Genomic DNA, 18,924 nt, shown 5'->3' on the forward strand with positions numbered 1-18,924 from the left:
GCAAGGAGAGGAGCAGCAACAGACTGAGACTTCCCGGGGCAGACGCTAGAGGCAGCCCTGGCTGCTGCGCCTTGTGTCTTGCTTTTGCTTTGTCACCCGCTAAAAGCCAATCTTCCTGATTGTTTGCTCTATCTGGGCCTTCGAGTGGATTTCCCTCCTTGGAGAAAAGCTGTGGAAGTGCGCAACTGCAGGAGGCCAGGACGCCACAGCTCCCCAGCTCCAGTACAAATCGTCTTGTCACTCCACAGTGGAGACACTGAGCACCGCAGCTCCGGAGCCTGGAGATTCCAATTCCAGGGCCCGAGACAAAGCAGTCCCTTATTCCAAAAATTTCTCTCTCATTCTTTTGTTGTTGTTATTGCTTTCCTTTTTGGAACAGGGCTTCTCTGTATAATAAAAGAGCTCAGACTCACAGAGTGAGTTTAAGTCCCAAGTGCCGGGATTTAAAGGCATTGCTTTCCCATACCCAGCTCATTCTCGTGCTTGTGGGCAAAACTTACTGGAATTTTTATCTCCCCTATAGTTGGGCAGAGTGAAGTGCAGTGTGAATAAGAATTCTTTTTGTTTTATTTTGCTTTGGATTGCTGCTGGCGCCTACAATACCCAGAGTCTTTCCTACACAAATTGGACCCAGGACACAAACTGTTGAGGGAGACACAAGCAAATATTTGAGGTTAAGAAAAAGAAAACTCAAAACCCTGGGACAGGATCTGGTATGAGGTAGCCATGGTCCTGGACTTTAAGGCCAGTTGGTGAGTCAGCCCGGTGATGAAAGTCACACAGGCTGCTTGTGTGCCCAGGAGCAAGGATGCCCTATCTGGGAGCTCCTTATCACTCACAAAGAACAGCGGCCTGCCTTTGACGAAGACAGAAATGTCATAACAAAACAATGTTAGAGGCAGGAGTTCTTATCCTGTCTCCGGAGAGGTTGTGGAGAGGGAGGCTTCGAATCGAAGCCACAGGAATCCTTGCTCCAAGTGCTCACTCTCAGGGAGGCCGCTGCCAGCACTAGGGCATTGGCATGCAGCACCTTCAGCTGAATCAATCAGCTTCAGCTGATCAGTGAGGATTAACAGACGCACACTGGGTCATGGCAGGACCCATGAGCCTCAGGCATCATGGTGAGAGCACTCACCGGACCAGAAGTGATACAAAAACTTAAATTATTTATTTATTTATTTATTTATCGTGTAGGTGTGATGCATAAATGTGTGGCAGTCATAGGCAACTCACAAGAATCCTTTCTCCCCTCCCATCGTGTGGGTCCCCCAAGAATCAAACCCAGTCGTCAGGGTTGGCATCAAGTGCCTTTACCCCCTGAGCTATCTCAACATCCACAAAAGTTTGAGCAGTGAACGGACACACAGGGGCAAACTCTGAGACAGAGAGAGATACTGGAGACTCGGAGGGAAAGGGGCTCTTTTATAGAAGTTACCTTCCGGGCAGTGGGGGTGAACATCTTTAATCCCAGCACTTGGGAGGCAGAGGCAGGTGGATCTCTGTGAGTTCAAGGCCAGCCTGGTCTACAGAGTGCGTTCTACAGCCTGGTCTACAGAGCCAGGCCACACAAAGAAACTCTTGTCAAGAAAGAAAGAAAGAAAGAAAGAAAGAAAGAAAGAAAGAAAGAAAGAAAGAAAGAAAGAAAGGAAGGAAGGAAGGAAGGAAGGAAGGAAGGAAGGAAGGAAGGAAGAAAAAAAGAAAGAGGGCTGGAGAGATGGCTCAGTGGTTAAGAGCACTGACTGCTCTTCCAGAGGTCCTGAGTTCAATTCCCAGCAACCACATTGTGGCTCACAGTCATCTGTAAAGAGACCTGGCGCCCCCTTCTGGCGTGTGGGCACACATGAAAGGAATACTGTACAGATAATAAATAAATCTTAAAGAAAGAAGAAAGAAAGAAAGAAAAAAAGAAAGAAAGAAAGAAAGAAAGAAAAGAAAAGAAAGTTTCCTGGCCTTGCTTCCCACTTGTGTGGGACTGAGTCTGAACAGAATTCAAGAGGGCAGCTCACTATCTTGTTACATTTTAAATCTCATAATACCACCTGTGGTCCTCAGAAGTCAGGCTCTGATGGTCTGAATAAGTCATCACAAGTCATTGGGGTCTGACTGCTAGGAAGTCTCCTCTTTATTTTTGGTCCTGTTTTGGGGGAACTTTTTGTCTCTACACCTCAGTCTCTGGAAACTCCCTCTGTGAGAGTTTTGCAATGAGCCCTGGTAACATCTGGCTGCTTGCTGGGTTCTGTCGTTACACTCTCCAGTCTGCTTTCTCGGTCTGCTCCATGGCTTCGGGTTGTCTGGGACCCTGTGCTGGTAGCAGAAAGAAAGTACAAGAAGAAACATCCCAAGCATGTGTGTAGGAAAGTGATAGCCAATAATGGGATGGATGAATACAAGGGGAATCATAAACCTGTGATTGTAGGACACGGCCTTGATAAGCTCAATAGAGGTCCGAGTCTCCGCAGTTTACCCTGGTTCCAAGAAAGACCACAAACTGAGACCACCCAGCCACCTCCCAGGAACAGACCATCCAAAGGAAATTCCTAATGTTCCAACCATTATAGATAGGATCACCTGCCAGCACACACCCATCTCTTTTCACCAGGACATCCCTAGACAAATGTCAGCCAATCAGCCAATCTGAACCTTAGAAATTCCTCACCCCTATCTTTGCTGCCATAAAAACCCATCCCTAACTGAGCTCGGGGCTCTCCGACCACTCCAATACAATGGACACACAGAAAGACCAAGTTTGCATACTTGTGTAAGAATAAAGACTCCTTGCTTTTACATACAGGACTCGGTCTCCTCATCAGTTTTGGGGGGACTCTGTGATCTGGGCATAACACGATGGCATCATAAACAGCTTTTATATCATATTTTGGTAACTTTGATGACACCAATTTACAAAATTATAATCCTCTCAATTTACAAAATGATAAAATGGGACTAATTGCATCTATTTCTCTGATCAAAACAGGCTTAAAGAACATCACACACGTCCCTAAGAAATTGTTAACTAAACTTCACATGATGGTACTGTCCCCAGTGAGGGTCCAGCCACGTAGGATTTCCCCTCTGTATGTGAACGTGCGCAGCCCCTTAGCAGCTGGATTCTGTTCCTGTTGCCTGCTCATGCAGAGGACCGCTGATCTGTGTGTCTATCCCTAAATAAAGAGACCTTTATTATACTCCATTCTGGCCTAGTGTGGGACTATTTTATTGTAGTCGACAACAGCCCACCATGGCACTATGGGACACAGTGAAGGCAGTTGCCCCTCTGAAGCACAATTAATAAAAACTCAGAGACAAAAATTGGGGTTCAACCTGAAGATCCGAAAAGCAAAGCAGCCAGCCACTGGCTCTTACCTCGACCTCAGTCTGAAACGAAGATCCTGCCTCCCGGAATCTCAGAATGAGACTGTGAACTGTCTTCTCCCGTTTTATATTCCTCTCTAGGACTGGGATTAAAGGCTTGCACTGCCCGGTTTCTAGCGCAAACTAGTCTGGCTACTGGGATTAAAGGTGTATGTTACCACTGCCTGGTCTGTAAGGCTTATCAGTGGGGCTGTTTTACTCTCTAATCTTCAGGCAAGTTTTATTTATTAAGATACAAATGAAATATCACTACACCCCTCTCTGCTGAGATTGCTGGCTGCAACCTAGGATTGCACTGGAAGTTCATTTGGTCAACCCAAACCGTGGGAACCCTGTGCTGCTGGCTTCCACCTGTGAAACTGCAGCCGGTTCCTTCCAGGAAGAGACTGAGAGGGAGGGAGGCCTCTCTACAGGGTCCCAAGAGGAAACCGTTCATCCACTGGCCATGCACTCCAAGTACTGGCTAGTTTCACGTCAGCTTGACGCGGACTGGTCATCTAAAGGGAAGGAATCTGAAATGCCTCCAGATGATCAAGCTGTAGAGCATTTTCTTAATTAGTGATTGACAGAAGAGGGCCCAGCCCACTGTGGGTGGTGCCATCTCTGGGCTGGTGGTCCAAGGGTCTATAAGAAAGCCATGAGGGATGTGCCAATAAGCAGCACCCCACACCCATGACCTCTGCATCAGTTTCTGTCTCCCACGTTTGAGTTCCTGCCCTGACTTCCTTCGGTGATGGACTATGATGGGGAAGTGTGAGCCAAATAAATACTTCTCTCTGCAATTTGCCTTTGGTCATGGTGTTTCATCACAGCCATGGTAACCCCATGCTCTGGACCTTCCCATCTCTCCGCCTCCATCTCTCTACTTGCCTTTCTTTAATCTGATCTTGAGTAAAAAGAGAAGTGGCAGTCACGGGCTTCTACCTTCTCACCGCACTCTCAGGGACAGAAATGAGTGGCCGCCCTCTGCAAGTGACTCGGCTTTCCGAGGGGCTTTCCCAGGTGCTGGCGACCCACTGAGATTATCCTGAGACAGTCTGAACGCAGGCACCTAGCACTATGAGCTGGTATCTGCTGAGGTTGAAGAGTATGCAGAGGGGGAAGGGACTCTGGGAGCTCACTCCCCAGACCCAGGAGTTTGCCCCACCCCCGTGCCCCTGTTCTGTGTCAGGCTGCCAGCCTACAGTGGACAGCAAGACCCCTCCACTCTACCCTGCACCCACTCCCCAAGGATGGCACCTCCCCACAAGCACAAAGAGGTGAAAGCAATAGTTGCCTTAAATATAGAGTTTATTATTGTATAAAACTGTCCCCTAGAAAAATTATTTATGTAATGTACATGGGTGTTTTGTATGCAAAACATGCATGTCTGTGCATGAGTGTGCAATGCCCATGAAGAGACTGGAGTTATAGTTTGTGAGCCACCATGAGTGCTGGCAATCAAACCCAGGTCCTCTGGAGAAGCAGCCAGTGCTCTTCAGAGCTAAGTGACTCTGTAGGGATAAGTCCCGCCCCTTAGGGGGCGTGTTTGCCTCGGGCTAATGTCTGCCTATAAATTTGGCGAGCGTGCTCCAAGCGGTCTCTTCTACTTTCCTGGTCTCCGCGGGAACGGTGGTTCTGTAAGTCTATTTCTACATTAAAACTATATATATTTTTACAAACTGTCTGCATTCGTTTACGCCGCTACATTTTGGCGCCCAACGTGGGGCTCGAACCCACGACCCTGAGATTAAGAGTCTCATGCTCTACCGACTGAGCTAGCCGGGCTAGCTGATTTAAAATCACTGTCACTGATTTAAAAACCTGTCACTGATTTAAAAAACCTTCCAGGATACCAGTTCCAAAAATGGTCTTTGACTCTGAGCTCTAGCCTCTACACATAGAAAAAAGAGAGAGAGATGCTCTGACCTGCAGGGGCCAGCCCAAGGTCATCCATCAGCGGTGGAAGAGGGACCTCTGTGTGCTCCTCTTTCCCCAAAGCTCATGGACTGTTCTCTTACAAAAATGTGTGTCTGAGGGAGCCACAGTTGCTCTCTGTGTGGTACCTAAATGTCAGGTGTACTACGGAGGCCATAATGACCTTACATTTATTCTAAAAATCCAGAGGGTAGCAGGTGTTCTGCATATGGGTTTCAGTGACATCTCCCCAACCTCCACTGAGACCCTGTGCAAGGAGTAACTTCCCACTCCCAAACCAAAGAGAATTCACATGAGGTTTTGCTTAGGTCAGTGTGAATGCAAGCCACTGAGCCACTGAAATTTTCTCCTTGGTGATCAAAAGTACTGAATAGCACTTAAACGCCCAGTGTGTTTGTTTAAAAAACAAAAAACAAACAAACAAACTATGGCTCTTAATACAGTTCTCTGGGGTAGGCAAGGTCTCTGTGGACATTGGATTTTCAAGGGTGTGGAAGGCTCAAGAAAAGCACCATCAAAGCTGCAGCATGAAGGCCTCTCAGCTAGGGAGTCACAGAAGGTTTTGTTTTCTCAGCACGACACTCACGGTACACCAGGAAGGGATGGGCCAATGTCAGAAAAATGGCAAGCCCCATTGACACCTGGGAAGACAGAAAGAAGGGGCCAGTCCAGTAACTGTGAGCTGCACCTATCACCAGCAGAAGGAACAAAGTCCTACTTGAGCCATATTTCTCCCCCCGACACACACACACACACACACACACACACACACACACACACACACCAAGCTGACCTGAAGGACTTGTGGTTTATTTTCATAATTTTTTCTTTCTTGAGATAGATCTCACATGGCTCAGGCTGACACTGAACATCCAACCCATCTCCGAGATGGTAGAATTACAGGCATGGAGCACCACATAGGACATATTTAGTGCTGAGGACTGAACACGGGGCCTTGTGCTTGGTGCAGAAGCACTGTACCAATAAGACACATGCCAGCCCCTATGAAGCATATTTCATGGGAGAGCAAACAGTGGCCTAGAGAATACTCAGTGGCCTGCACTGGTCACTCAGGAGCTGGGGAGACAGCTAAATGTTGAGTTAGGTCTCCTGATGTCACAATTGAGGAAATTTTTCTTAGTTTTAAGGTAGTCTCATTAATCCTAGTGATAGATTTAAAAACCTGCATTACACTTTAATCTTAAAAGAATCATATTTGGGCTGGAGAGATGGCTCAGTGGGTTAAGAGCACTGCTTGTTCTTCCAAAGGTCCTGAGTTCAATTCCCAGCAACCACATGGTGGCTCACAACCATCTGTAATAAGATTTGGTGCCCTCTTCTGGCCTGCAGGCATACATGCGGAATACTAAGAATACTGTATACATAATAAATAAATCTTTTTAAAAAAGAATGTATTAAAAAAAAGAATCATATTTAAGGTTGGGCGGTGGTGGATCACACCTTTAGTCTACTTGGGAAGTAGAGGCAGGTGTGTCTCTGTGAGTTCGAGGCCAGTCTGGTCTACAGAGCTAGTTCCAGGACAGGCTCCAAAAAGCTACAGAGAAACCCTGTCTCGAAAAACAAAAAAAAAATTATTTATTTGTGTATGTGTGTGTGTGTGTGTGTGTGTGTGTGGGAGAGAGAGAGAGAGAGAGAGAGAGAGAGAGAGAGAGAGAGAGAGAGAGAGAGAGAGACCAGTGCCATGGAGCACATTTGGGGGTTAGAGGACAACTTGTACCAGTTGGGTCTCTCCTTCTACCATGGGTCCTAGGGATCAAACTGAAGTTGCCAAACTTGGCAGCAAGCACCCTGACGACTAACCCATCTTTCCTGTCCTTCTGATCTTTTTAATGAGGCCAAGTAGGGTCATCGGTGGCCAGAACTCTGACTCTCAAGGGCAGAGACTTCTATTTTAGCTGTGTGTGACTCTTGAGTACCTGAGTTGGTAAGTCATTCAATCTCTTTTCTCCTCAATTTTCCCCCAGAGTTAAAGAGCCGGGACCTTCTAGGGCTAGCCCATTAACATTCCCTAGGTATGGGGCCTAGGGATGAAAGCATGAAGCTCCTGGCCTCAGAAAAATGTAGTCTATGCCATAATCTCAGTAGAGAAGCCAAGGTTGGTCTACACTGACTGGAAGTGGGAGACCCTTTTGCTTGAAATTCTGAGAGTATTTACATCCTATTCTGGAGTAACATATACTTATGCACACACTCACAAATGACTGTTTTTCTCCAGACCTATGAAAAGCACAGGTTCTCAGCGAAGGGTTAACCCTTCAATTTTAAGAAACCCCAGCTTGAGGCAGGTTTCTGCCCACCACCCTAGTTTGAAAAGTGAAACCCTGGACATTCCAGGCTCTGCACCATGGAAGCCTCTAACACACCCAGGTCTCTTGAATCAGCTTAGGGTGCCCCCTGCTGGGGCCATGTGCAGTAGGTCCAGCCTGGGTATCCTTTCTAGTCAAGGGCCCACATACACACTGGCCAGAAACAGACCCCGGATGGTACTCACGTAAACAGCGATGTTCTGTGGGGAGAGTTTGAAGAGGGGAAACTGCAGCAAAGACACAATAGCAGACAGAGCCATCGCCAGCCCAAACAGCTTTCCAAAATGCTCTGAAGGGAAACTAGGGGAAGACAGACAGAGGTTTCATGAGTTTTACAGCCCTCTGGCTCCAAGCAGAACTTATTTAAGAATGCTGAGCATCCAGCTCTCCTATCCTGGGCCTGCTGTTCACTCACCCACACAAGCCTTCCCTTCTCCCACTCTGCTCAGGCCTTCTAACCTTAAGACCAGGGCACTGTAATGGGCCCTGGGAAAACAGAAGGGTCCCGGACCCAGCCTGTGCCTGGGAAAGACAGATGCAGTGCTATTGAAGGAAACAAGAACAGAGTGCCAAGGGCACGAAGAAGGGAAAATACCTTTTGTAACTTCTCTGGGAGAGTTGGGATAGAAGCGGGTAGTGAGGGCTGAGTAAGACAAAGACTCTCACTGGACACAAACCCTCTGGTGTATGAACACTCCATCCTTCCCACCTGTCAGTCTCTAGCCAGCACCCCTTCCTCACATGCTTTTGGACCTGGTCACCTCCAGGCCCACCCCACTCCCTTGCCCCAACATCACTTACGCCAGCGTGAGGAAGGCAGCATTGCACCCATAGAGGAAGGAGCGGCTGATGACTTGCAGGATGAAGGTGGCGTACTGCAGCTGGATGACAGGAATGGAAGCACACAGGATAAAGCCCAGGCACAGCAGAGACGTCAAGGCCAGTGAAGGCACCGTGGAGCAGAGAGCAGCTGCCGAGGGGGCGGAGCCTGGTTCAGAAGGGAAGAGAGGGTGTGAGCAGGGAAAAAATCAGAACTGTCCAAACAGAACCAGGTCTCATCTCAACACCAGCTCCTCAGTGTTGCTGACTCTCCGCCTACATGTCAATCAAATGTGCCTGCTCCTCCCAGTTTCCTGGGGCTCCCTAACTCACTCACAGATGGAGGGGCCTCTGAACAGGTTGCAGACCACTCTTGCTCCCTGCAACCCGGAATCAGAGACGATGATGATGTCTATTATTGTTATCATTATCTTTGTCATTTATAGCACAACTGGTGACCCGGTGATAGCAAAGGACCGGAAACAATCTGAACTGTCACCAACGGAGGAGATGGTACCAAGTCCGAGCCAGCCACATAACAGAGAGCTGGGCGGCAGCTACAGGGTGAGACGGGTCTCAGAACAGAGAGGCGTAGAGAAGACAGCTGCACAGCTGTGCGAATGGCGTCTGCCTTTTACCCAAGGAAGGAGGCATACAGAAATATGTCTACGTAGGTGCTTATTGTGTTTTAAAGAAAAACAGTAAAATGCTCACAAAAAGGGGGAAATAAAGGAAAACAAGCAGAGAGGGAACTCAACATCTTGTTTCCCAGTTTTAGTTTTGAGGAAATGTAAATGCTTAACTTAGGAAGTGTTTTCAATAAAGTGCAAACAGGAAGAAAGCAAGCAAAGCAATCCCAAGATATCAGAAATAGCAACAACAACAACAACAAAAATGAGACCGATGAACATAGCTCTGTGTCTAGTTGGACTCATGTGTGTGTGTGTGCATGCTCATGTGTGAGTGTACATGTGTGTGCGTGTGTGTACATGTGCATGTACACGTGTGTATGTGTGTGCAGGTGTGAACACGTGTATATATGTGTGTGCGTGTATGTACATGTGCATGTACACGTGTGTATATGTGTGTGCATGTGTGTACGTGTGTATATGTGTGCTGTGTACGTGTATGCATGTGCATGTACATGTGTGTATGTGTGTGCATGCGTGTGCATGTTGTACACGTGTATATGTGTGCGTGTGTATGTGTATGCATGTGCATGTACACGTGTGTGTATGTGTGTATGTGTGCATGTACACGTGTGTATGTGTGTATGCATGTGTGTGCGTGCATGTACACGCATATATGTGCATGTGTGTACGTGTATGTACATGTGCATGTGGGGGGGTGCAAGCTGCCTTCCTCACACTGGAGTGAGTGAGCTTGGGGAAAAGGGAAGTGGGCTGGCAGTGAAGAAATTGTGGAGTGGGATGGGTCAGCATATGAGGAAGGGGCGCTAGCTAGAGACTGATGCAGGTGAAAAGAATGGAGCATTCACACACCTGAGTGTGCACGCATGTGCCTAGATGAGTATGTGTCACTGAAGTTTGAAAGAAAAAAAAGAGGAGACTGTGAGCGTGCAGAAATATTTCCTATGAGAGGATGACAAAAACGCAGAAAGAGACTGGGGGGGGGCAGGAAGAGGAGGTAGGGCCGAGGGGGCAGTAGGGATGAGGGATGAATAGGAATAGTATATACCAAATGTATGAAATGCCACAAGAAAGCCTACAACACTGCATGCTAACTGTAAAAATTACTTTTAAGAAGAATGAGCGTACATGGAGTGAGCAAGCAACCAAGCTGAGGTCTCTAAAGGCTGTTTCTTATAGAGACCTAAGAGTATTTGGACAGATGAGCGGTTTCAAGCCTGGTGCAGGAGACAGGTCCAATTCAACAAACCCGATCCTCTCCCTGTATTAGAAGGCAAGGACACTGTCTAAAGTTAGTAAGTCCTGTCTGAAGGTCCCACAAAGACACTGTAAAATTTTACAGGCCTGATGAGGGTCTGTAAAATGGCTTAGCAGGTAAAGGTGCCTGTCACCAAGCCTGGCGATCTTCATTCCATAGCTCAGAGCCACACGGTGGAATGAAAGAGTTGAACCCCACAAATTGTCCTCTGAATTTCACAGATACACTCCGGCATACACCCCCCCCCCACGTACACACACAAATAAATATATAAACAGAATTAAAAAATTTTAAGCTTGACATGGTAGTACACACCCCAATCCCAGCACTTCGGGGAGGGGGGTAGTCTATAAAAGACTAGTGAGGGCCAGGATTGTGGTTCTGAGGGACAGCGCTTGCCCAGCACAGCACAGCACAGGAGAAGCCCTGAGCCCCGTCTCCAGCACTGAAGAAAGCAGAGAAGAATGGGAGCATAGCACGCATCAGATACATTGTGTGGTTAAAAAAAAAATTAAACAAAGCAATCCTCCCTCAAAAAGAAAAAAAAATCGGGTATGATTCTATCTCATGGTATACACATATGAAATTCTCAAAAATAAAGTTTTCAAAAAAATAAGTTTTAAACATCCTGATTAAACAGGAGGAAGGCAGGCGTCTCCTTCAGCATGAAGAACAGTCCGAGAAATCGTGTCTTTTGGAGAAATCGTATCTGCTAAAAGCTGAAGACGGAAGTAGCACTCTAATCAGATCATGGGTCTCAAATTGATCACAGTGGTTGTGAAATCATTAGTTGCTCAGGCTGATGGGAAACTCCATAACAGATAGATCAGACTGTCAAATTCTGAAGCAGCTGACCTATGTCAGCGCCGTAACAGCAAAGACAGCGGCCTAGCAGGGGCCTGCAAAGGAACCAAAGAAAGGCCACAACTCCATTCCCACGAATTCTTGCCAGAAAAGAAAAATTGAGTCTCCTCCAAGCTTCGAATCTGCCTATTTACAGGAAATGTCCAATCAAAGGAACCCATTCACGAAACACCCAAAGGATGCCAAGACCAAATGTGGGAAATCTGACAGGAAAAATATTCCACTCTCTTCAACAAATAACTAACATAAATCGTAAAGGAAGAGTATCGGGGTGAGGGATAGAACTCAGTGGTAAAACATTAACTGCGCATGCGTGAGACTCGGAGTTCTGTTCCCGGTACCAGAGAAAGAAGAGGAAGAAAGGTCCATTCCCTGGGCTTGGGGGGGTGGGGGGTGGGCTGTCAGCCCCGCACTTGGGAAGTGACAGCAGAAGGACCAGGAGTCCAAGGCCTCGACTACAGCGTGGGTTCAAAGCCAGCCTTGGTTACATAGTAACTTGGAGGCTAGCCTAGGCTAGAGGAGGCCCTGTCTTAAACAAATAAATGTTTAAAAATAAAGATGCCAAAGACACATCAATTGAACTTTGTCCTTTCAACTTCATGTGGACTTTGTAAGGAGGCACTGAACAAGCCAGTCATGAAATAATATACCGAGGACCGTAAGGAGATTTGGAAAGCAGATGCGTACTAGAAAATATTAAGAAATCAATGGGGATTTTCATGGTAATATTTATTTAAGAGGGACTCTGTTACGGAGAGTCTATGAAGTATTTGCAAGTAAATACGGTATATTGTCTAAGCTTGATTTCAAAATACTGCTGCAGGGCTAGAGTGTAGAGAGCAGGGAGGGGGAGCAGGCAACGCCAACAGCAAACCAGTGTTCTCTTCCTCTATCCCTTATCCTCCAGCTCCCAAGGGGTAAAAGGCCCAGCATCCTTCTGTTCTGCCAGTCACACCTAAGGATCTCATTCTAACCCTCTAAGGCACAGTGAGTAGGATCCTTCTCATGATCTCCCCAAGTTTTTCCTGCAACTCCCGTGCACTCTACATTCTGATTAGCTTCAATCGCTTGCAGGAAGGATCCAGATTCCTGAATGCCTGTTCTTTCACCACTGCCATGCCATGGTGCCCCTCAGCCACCATCAGGCCCCTTGCTTTTCCTCAAGTCTTTGTGTTTTCCATCCTGGTTTAGGAGCCACTCCCTCTGCCTTCCTTAGCAACTTTGTTTCACCCAGAACAGGAAATATAGCCTGCTCAGTATCCAAATCCCTTTGCGTGCTCACAGAGGCTCTCGGACTCACAGTGAAGCTACATCAGAAACCAAAAATACCGTCAATTTGAAAATGCATTTAATATACTTAGCCTATGGGGTATCGTGGCTCAGTGTATGCTAGCTCAAATGTGCTCAGAACATTTCACATGGGGTAGTAGGGGGGATGACAAAACCACCTAACAGAAAACCTACTATACAATGAAGTGCTGACTCTCTCATGTAGTCTGTAGACAATAAAGACAGATACAGAATGGATTTGTGGGTGTGATTTTGTCTCATCGTAGACACAACACTCGGTCATTTACGGACCATCTGCCACAACGCGTGGATGGTAACTACCTGATTACCTTGCCCCACCCTCTGGATTAGGAACAGCTTCGGAGGACAAGAAACACCTGTCTCATCCATTGATAGGTCCTCACAGGTCTGGTACTGTGCCTGCCACAACATGGATAACCAAGGGCTGAATGCTAGATGAACGAGTTCAGGGAGAAAGACTAAAGCAAAGATAAGCAGAGTGTGGAAGTCTGTGAAGAGCTCACTCCTGGCTCCCAGTCTTACCTGTCTTCTTGGCTTCCTTCTGATACTTCTGTTTAAGACGGTCCATGAGCATGCCATTCCAGGGGGCACAAAGCACCCCGAAAAACTGGGTGATGGCGAAGGCATTTGTGAATGTGCTGACTGCAGAGAGGATTTGGGCAGGGAGAAATTTCCAGGGTAATGTACAAGAGAAGACTCTCCCATCCTGCCTTTTTCTTCCCCAGCCCCACTGCCCAGGCCCTCAGAAACCCTCCTGGAGCACACGACTCCACGGGCACAGCACCTATTCCTGAGTCCCTACCTGAGACCAACCGGGAGACGGCTTCGAAGCCCACCACATACCTTGCACACTGTCAGTACCAGCCAAGCTGGTTAACAGAGAGTTGAGAGTGCCAATGAAGAGGTAATGCCATAACTGTATGGTGGACAGCCACATCACATGCAAGATGAACCGGCGTGACAGTGCACAGCTTCGAAAAGACCGTTGCTCCTGCTGCTGCTGCTGCTGCTGCTGCTGCTGCTGCTGCTGTTGCCCTGGTCCAGAGCTCTCTGATGGAGAAACAAAGATGTGGGCATCAGTGACAGAGAAAGAGGAGAGGCTGGATGGGCCAGAGTGGCCCTTCACAAGACAGTCTCAGGCCTGAGCTCACCTTCCATGCTTGTCTTCCATGAGCGACCTAAACTCCCTCTGCCCCTCCACCCTGCTTTGTCATCTTGTCCTTCCACCTTGGATGGCTCTCCTCCTGTTCTTCTGCGTCCTGAAATTTGATCTGTCTCTCACAGTCTACTCAGTGACTGTACCTTCCTGATCTTTCTCAGCCAGGTTGGTAAGATGAAAGACAAGGACACAGTGCGGACTAGTGATGAACAGCTATTGCTCTGGCCTGTTCTGTGTCCCCTGCCTTTCTTTTGGCCCCAGAGTCTCTCATTTCCTTGGGACTCCCCTGCTACTCCTAGTTCCATCGAGACCATGAATTAAATGTTCTGTTCCTCAACCAGTTGACCCGAGAAGGTAGGCTGGCTAAAGACTACATGAATGCCAAGGGGCAGCCTGGTTTCATACCTCTGTAGCCTGGCAACTCACTTTCCTCTTGACTATGTGAGCCTTCCACAGTCCTCTGACTCTTTTTATGGTTTGAGGCAGGGTCTGATGTAGCCAGGACTGGCACTGAACTCAATATGTAGCTAAGGCTGACAGTGAACTTCTGATCCCATTATCACGATGTCCAGATGTATGCAGTACTCGGATTGAACCCAAGACTTTGCACATGCTAGGCAAGGGCTCTACTGACTGAGTTACATCCCCGGCCCCTATTCTTTAACAAATAAATTTCATTGTGTGTATTTAAGGCATACAACATGCTGTCATCGGGTACATATAGATAGTAAAATGGTTGCCATGGCAAAGCAAATTAACATATCCATCATCTCATATTGTTGCCCATGTTTTTTGTGTGCCAAGAACAGCTAAAATCTGCTCATATAGAAAGAAAAAAAAAACAATCTCAAATACAATGTAATTCTATTAACTGCCCTGCTCTGGAAACTGCTTTCTCCTGCCCAGCTGCTACTTCTGCCCTCTGACCTGCCTCCCTCCATTCCCTCCTCCCTCCTCCTATTTTTACTTCTACTGCAGCCAGAGATGGTTTATAATATTCATAACCAAAGACCCAGAGCAGACAGAAGAGGGAAAGGAGGAAGCGATGAAGAGGGGACAGATGGAAAGGGGTCAGATCCAAGAGACGTAAAGAAATGGAGACGCAGATGGCAGCCTTGGTGCCCTGGGATCCCAGGAGAGTCAAGACCAGGATGTGCGAATCAGGGCACTGGAAGGTAAATTTCAGCGTAAGGAGAGTTGAAGTGCGTGGGTAAGGGAAGAAAGAAACACTACCTTCCATGACTGGCCTGGCCTCATTCTGAGCCCCTGGGAAGATGTCCCGGAGTTAAGAGCAGACACGCACGGGGCTGCCAGTGTCTGTGGGAGACGTGGGAAAACCAATAGAACTCACCTTCCTTTGACGAAAGCTCCTTTGACTGCAGCTCCTTGGTTTCATGCTCAGCCTCTTCCTTCTCTTCCTTTCTAGTGCCAAACCTAGAGCACAGGCTGAGGAAACAGAAGCCCGGGCAGTCAGGCCAAGCACTGTGAGCGAGCTGGATCAAACCCAGACCAGAGCCAACAGTGAAGGGGATCCTTATTGTACCGCACATGGAACCTTATTGGACAAGTAGCAGCCCAGGCCAAGTACATCAGAATGTCTACTGGCTAAGGGCCAGCTTTCCATTTTTGTTTTCTTTTTTATTGCAATGATCTGATTGATTCTCATAAGCAGACGAGTTTGGGGTACACAGGAAACATGGAAGAGGGTGGATCTTGCTACACATCTCAGCTCTGACTCTTTCCCATTGGGCTCCAGCTTACCCCTCAGAGCCTCATTTTTCAGAGTTGGACAGCAAAGGCAAGGCATGGGAAAGGTGACCATGAGAATGGAACTCAAAGAGCACATGGGGCATCACAACAGCAAGTGAGCAGAAACTGAGGATGGCGCCTCGGCTCCCTATAGCTGGCAGCTGACGTGACTGTGGCATCCACCTCCTCTGTCTTGTCCCTGGCAATGGACTATGCCCGTTTCTCAACATCACCTAGGCTAAACACGTGAACTGCTTCAGCCGAGAGATTGTAGTATACAAATGACACATCAACATAGCACACAAGTGACACATCAACGTAGCATACAAGTGACACATTAATGTAGCATATAAGTAACACATCAATGTAGCATACATGTGACACATCAATGTAGCATACAAGTACACATCAATGTACCATACAAGTGACACATCAACGTAGCATACAAGTGACACATCAATGTAGCATACAAGTGACACAACGTAGCATACAAGTGACACATCAATGTAGCATACAAGTACACATCAATGTACCATACAAGTGACACATCAATGTAGCATACAAGTGACACAACGTAGCATACAAATGACACATCAATGTAGCATACAAGTACACATCAATGTAGCATACATGTGACACATCAATGTAGCATACAAGTGACACAACGTAGCATACAAGTGACACATCAATGTAGCATACAAGTACACATCAATGTAGCATACATGTGACACATCAATGTAGCATACAAGTGACACAACGTAGCATACAAGTGACACATCAATGTAGCATACAAGTACACATCAATGTACCATACAAGTGACACATCAATGTAGCATACATGTGACACAACGTAGCATACAAGTGACACATCAATGTAGCATACATGTGACACATCAATGTAGCATACAAGTGACACATCAACATAGCATACAAATGACACATCAATGTAGCATACAAGTAACACATCAACGTAGCATACAAGTGACACATCAATGTAGCATACAAGTGACACATCAACATAGCATACAAGTGACACATCAATGTAGCATACAAGTGACACATCAATGTAGCATACAAGTAACACATCAACGTAGCATACAAGTGACACATCAATGTAGCATACATGTGACACATCAATGTAGCATACAAGTGACACAACGTAGCATACAAGTGACACAACGTAGCATACAAGTGACACATCAATGTAGCATACAAGTGACACATCAACATAGCATACAAATGACACATCAATGTAGCATACATGTGACACATCAATGTAGCATACAAGTGACACAACGTAGCATACAAGTGACACAACGTAGCATACATGTGACACATCAATGTAGCATACAAGTGACACAACGTAGCATACAAGTGACACAACGTAGCATACATGTGACACATCAATGTAGCATACAAGTGACACAACGTAGCATACAAGTGACACAACGTAGCATACAAGTAACACATCAATGTAGCATACAAGTGACACAACGTAGCATACAAGTGACACATCAATGTAGCATACAAGTACACATCAATGTAGCATACATGTGACACATCAATGTAGCATACAAGTACACATCAATGTACCATACAAGTGACACATCAACGTAGCATACAAGTGACACATCAATGTAGCATACAAGTGACACAACGTAGCATACAAGTGACACATCAATGTAGCATACAAGTACACATCAATGTACCATACAAGTGACACATCAATGTAGCATACAAGTGACACAACGTAGCATACAAATGACACATCAATGTAGCATACAAGTACACATCAATGTAGCATACATGTGACACATCAATGTAGCATACAAGTGACACAACGTAGCATACAAGCGACACATCAATGTAGCATACAAGTACACATCAATGTAGCATACATGTGACACATCAATGTAGCATACAAGTGACACAACGTAGCATACAAGTGACACATCAATGTAGCATACAAGTACACATCAATGTACCATACAAGTGACACATCAATGTAGCATACATGTGACACAACGTAGCATACAAGTGACACATCAATGTAGCATACATGTGACACATCAATGTAGCATACAAGTGACACATCAACATAGCATACAAATGACACATCAATGTAGCATACAAGTAACACATCAACGTAGCATACAAGTGACACATCAATGTAGCATACAAGTGACACATCAACATAGCATACAAATGACACATCAATGTAGCATACAAGTGACACATCAATGTAGCATACAAGTAACACATCAACGTAGCATACAAGTGACACATCAATGTAGCATACATGTGACACATCAATGTAGCATACAAGTGACACAACGTAGCATACAAGTGACACAACATAGCATACAAGTGACACATCAATGTAGCATACAAGTGACACATCAACATAGCATACAAATGACACATCAATGTAGCATACATGTGACACATCAATGTAGCATACAAGTGACACAACGTAGCATACAAGTGACACAACGTAGCATACAAGTGACACAACGTAGCATACATGTGACACATCAATGTAGCATACAAGTGACACAACGTAGCATACAAGTGACACAACGTAGCATACAAGTGACACATCAATGTAGCATACAAGTACACATCAATGTAGCATACATGTGACACATCAATGTAGCATACAAGTACACATCAATGTACCATACAAGTGACACATCAAAATAGCATACAAATGACACATCAACATAGCATACAAGTGACACATCAATGTAGCATACAAGTACACATCAATGTAGCATACAAGTGACACATCAATGTAGCATACAAGTACACATCAATGTAGCATACATGTGACACATCAATGTAGCATACAAGTACACATCAATGTAGCATACAAGTGACACATCAATGTAGCATACAAGTGACACATCAAAATAGCATACAAATGACACATCAACATAGCATACAAGTGACACATCAATGTAGCATACAAGTGACACATCAATATAGCATACAAGTGACACATCAACATAGCATACAAGTGACACATCAATGTAGCATACAAGTACACATCAATGTAGCATACAAGTGACACATCAATTCCAAGTTGAAGCTCCAAAGAACCGTGGGCATTTCTGCCCCCTCTCTGAACCCTGGAACCACTGCGTGTGCACACCCAAGCAAGCCTGCTGGAGCATTAGATTATGACACCTTCATGCCTGTCACTCCAAACCCAATGTCAGCTAGGGCATGACAGACCAGCCAACTCCCAGCTAACACATCAGATGATCAGAGGCATGAATGATAAGGTCATCCAAGTCTGGCTCTGATGTAAGAAATAAATCCTTAGGATCTGGAGAGATGATTCAGTTATTAGAAGGACTTTCTGCTCTTTCAGAGGATCCAGGCTTGGTTCCCAGCACACACAGCAGCTCACATCTATCTGTAACTCTAGTTCTAGGGGATCTGACACTTACTTGTGACCAAACACACACATGAGACACATTCATTTACACAGGC

The 18,924-nt window shown here is 46.1% G+C and overlaps 1 protein-coding gene across 5 annotated transcripts in view; it reads right to left on the bottom strand.

The window, feature by feature from the left end:
• Positions 1-4,681: 4,681 nt before the first annotated feature.
• Slc43a3 (solute carrier family 43 member 3) overlaps positions 4,682-18,924 on the bottom strand; it is a 30,659-nt gene continuing 16,416 nt past the window's right edge. For 4 of the 5 annotated variants that reach the window (XM_075984676.1, XM_075984675.1, XM_075984677.1 and 1 more), the window contains exons 8-13: positions 15,029-15,123; positions 13,362-13,568; positions 13,041-13,160; positions 8,418-8,604; positions 7,802-7,916; positions 4,682-5,930 (exon numbers count right to left, since the gene is read on the bottom strand). In XM_075984676.1, the coding sequence (XP_075840791.1) occupies positions 5,832-5,930; positions 7,802-7,916; positions 8,418-8,604; positions 13,041-13,160; positions 13,362-13,568; positions 15,029-15,123 (823 nt within the window). In that variant the 3' untranslated portion in view covers positions 4,682-5,831. The remainder of the gene's footprint in view (positions 5,931-7,801; positions 7,917-8,417; positions 8,605-13,040; positions 13,161-13,361; positions 13,569-15,028; positions 15,124-18,924) is intronic. The other variant, XR_012911760.1, reaches the window with a different exon arrangement.

This window comes from Microtus pennsylvanicus, chromosome 9, assembly GCF_037038515.1.
Source record: "Microtus pennsylvanicus isolate mMicPen1 chromosome 9, mMicPen1.hap1, whole genome shotgun sequence".
Taxonomy (NCBI): Eukaryota; Metazoa; Chordata; class Mammalia; order Rodentia; family Cricetidae; genus Microtus; species Microtus pennsylvanicus.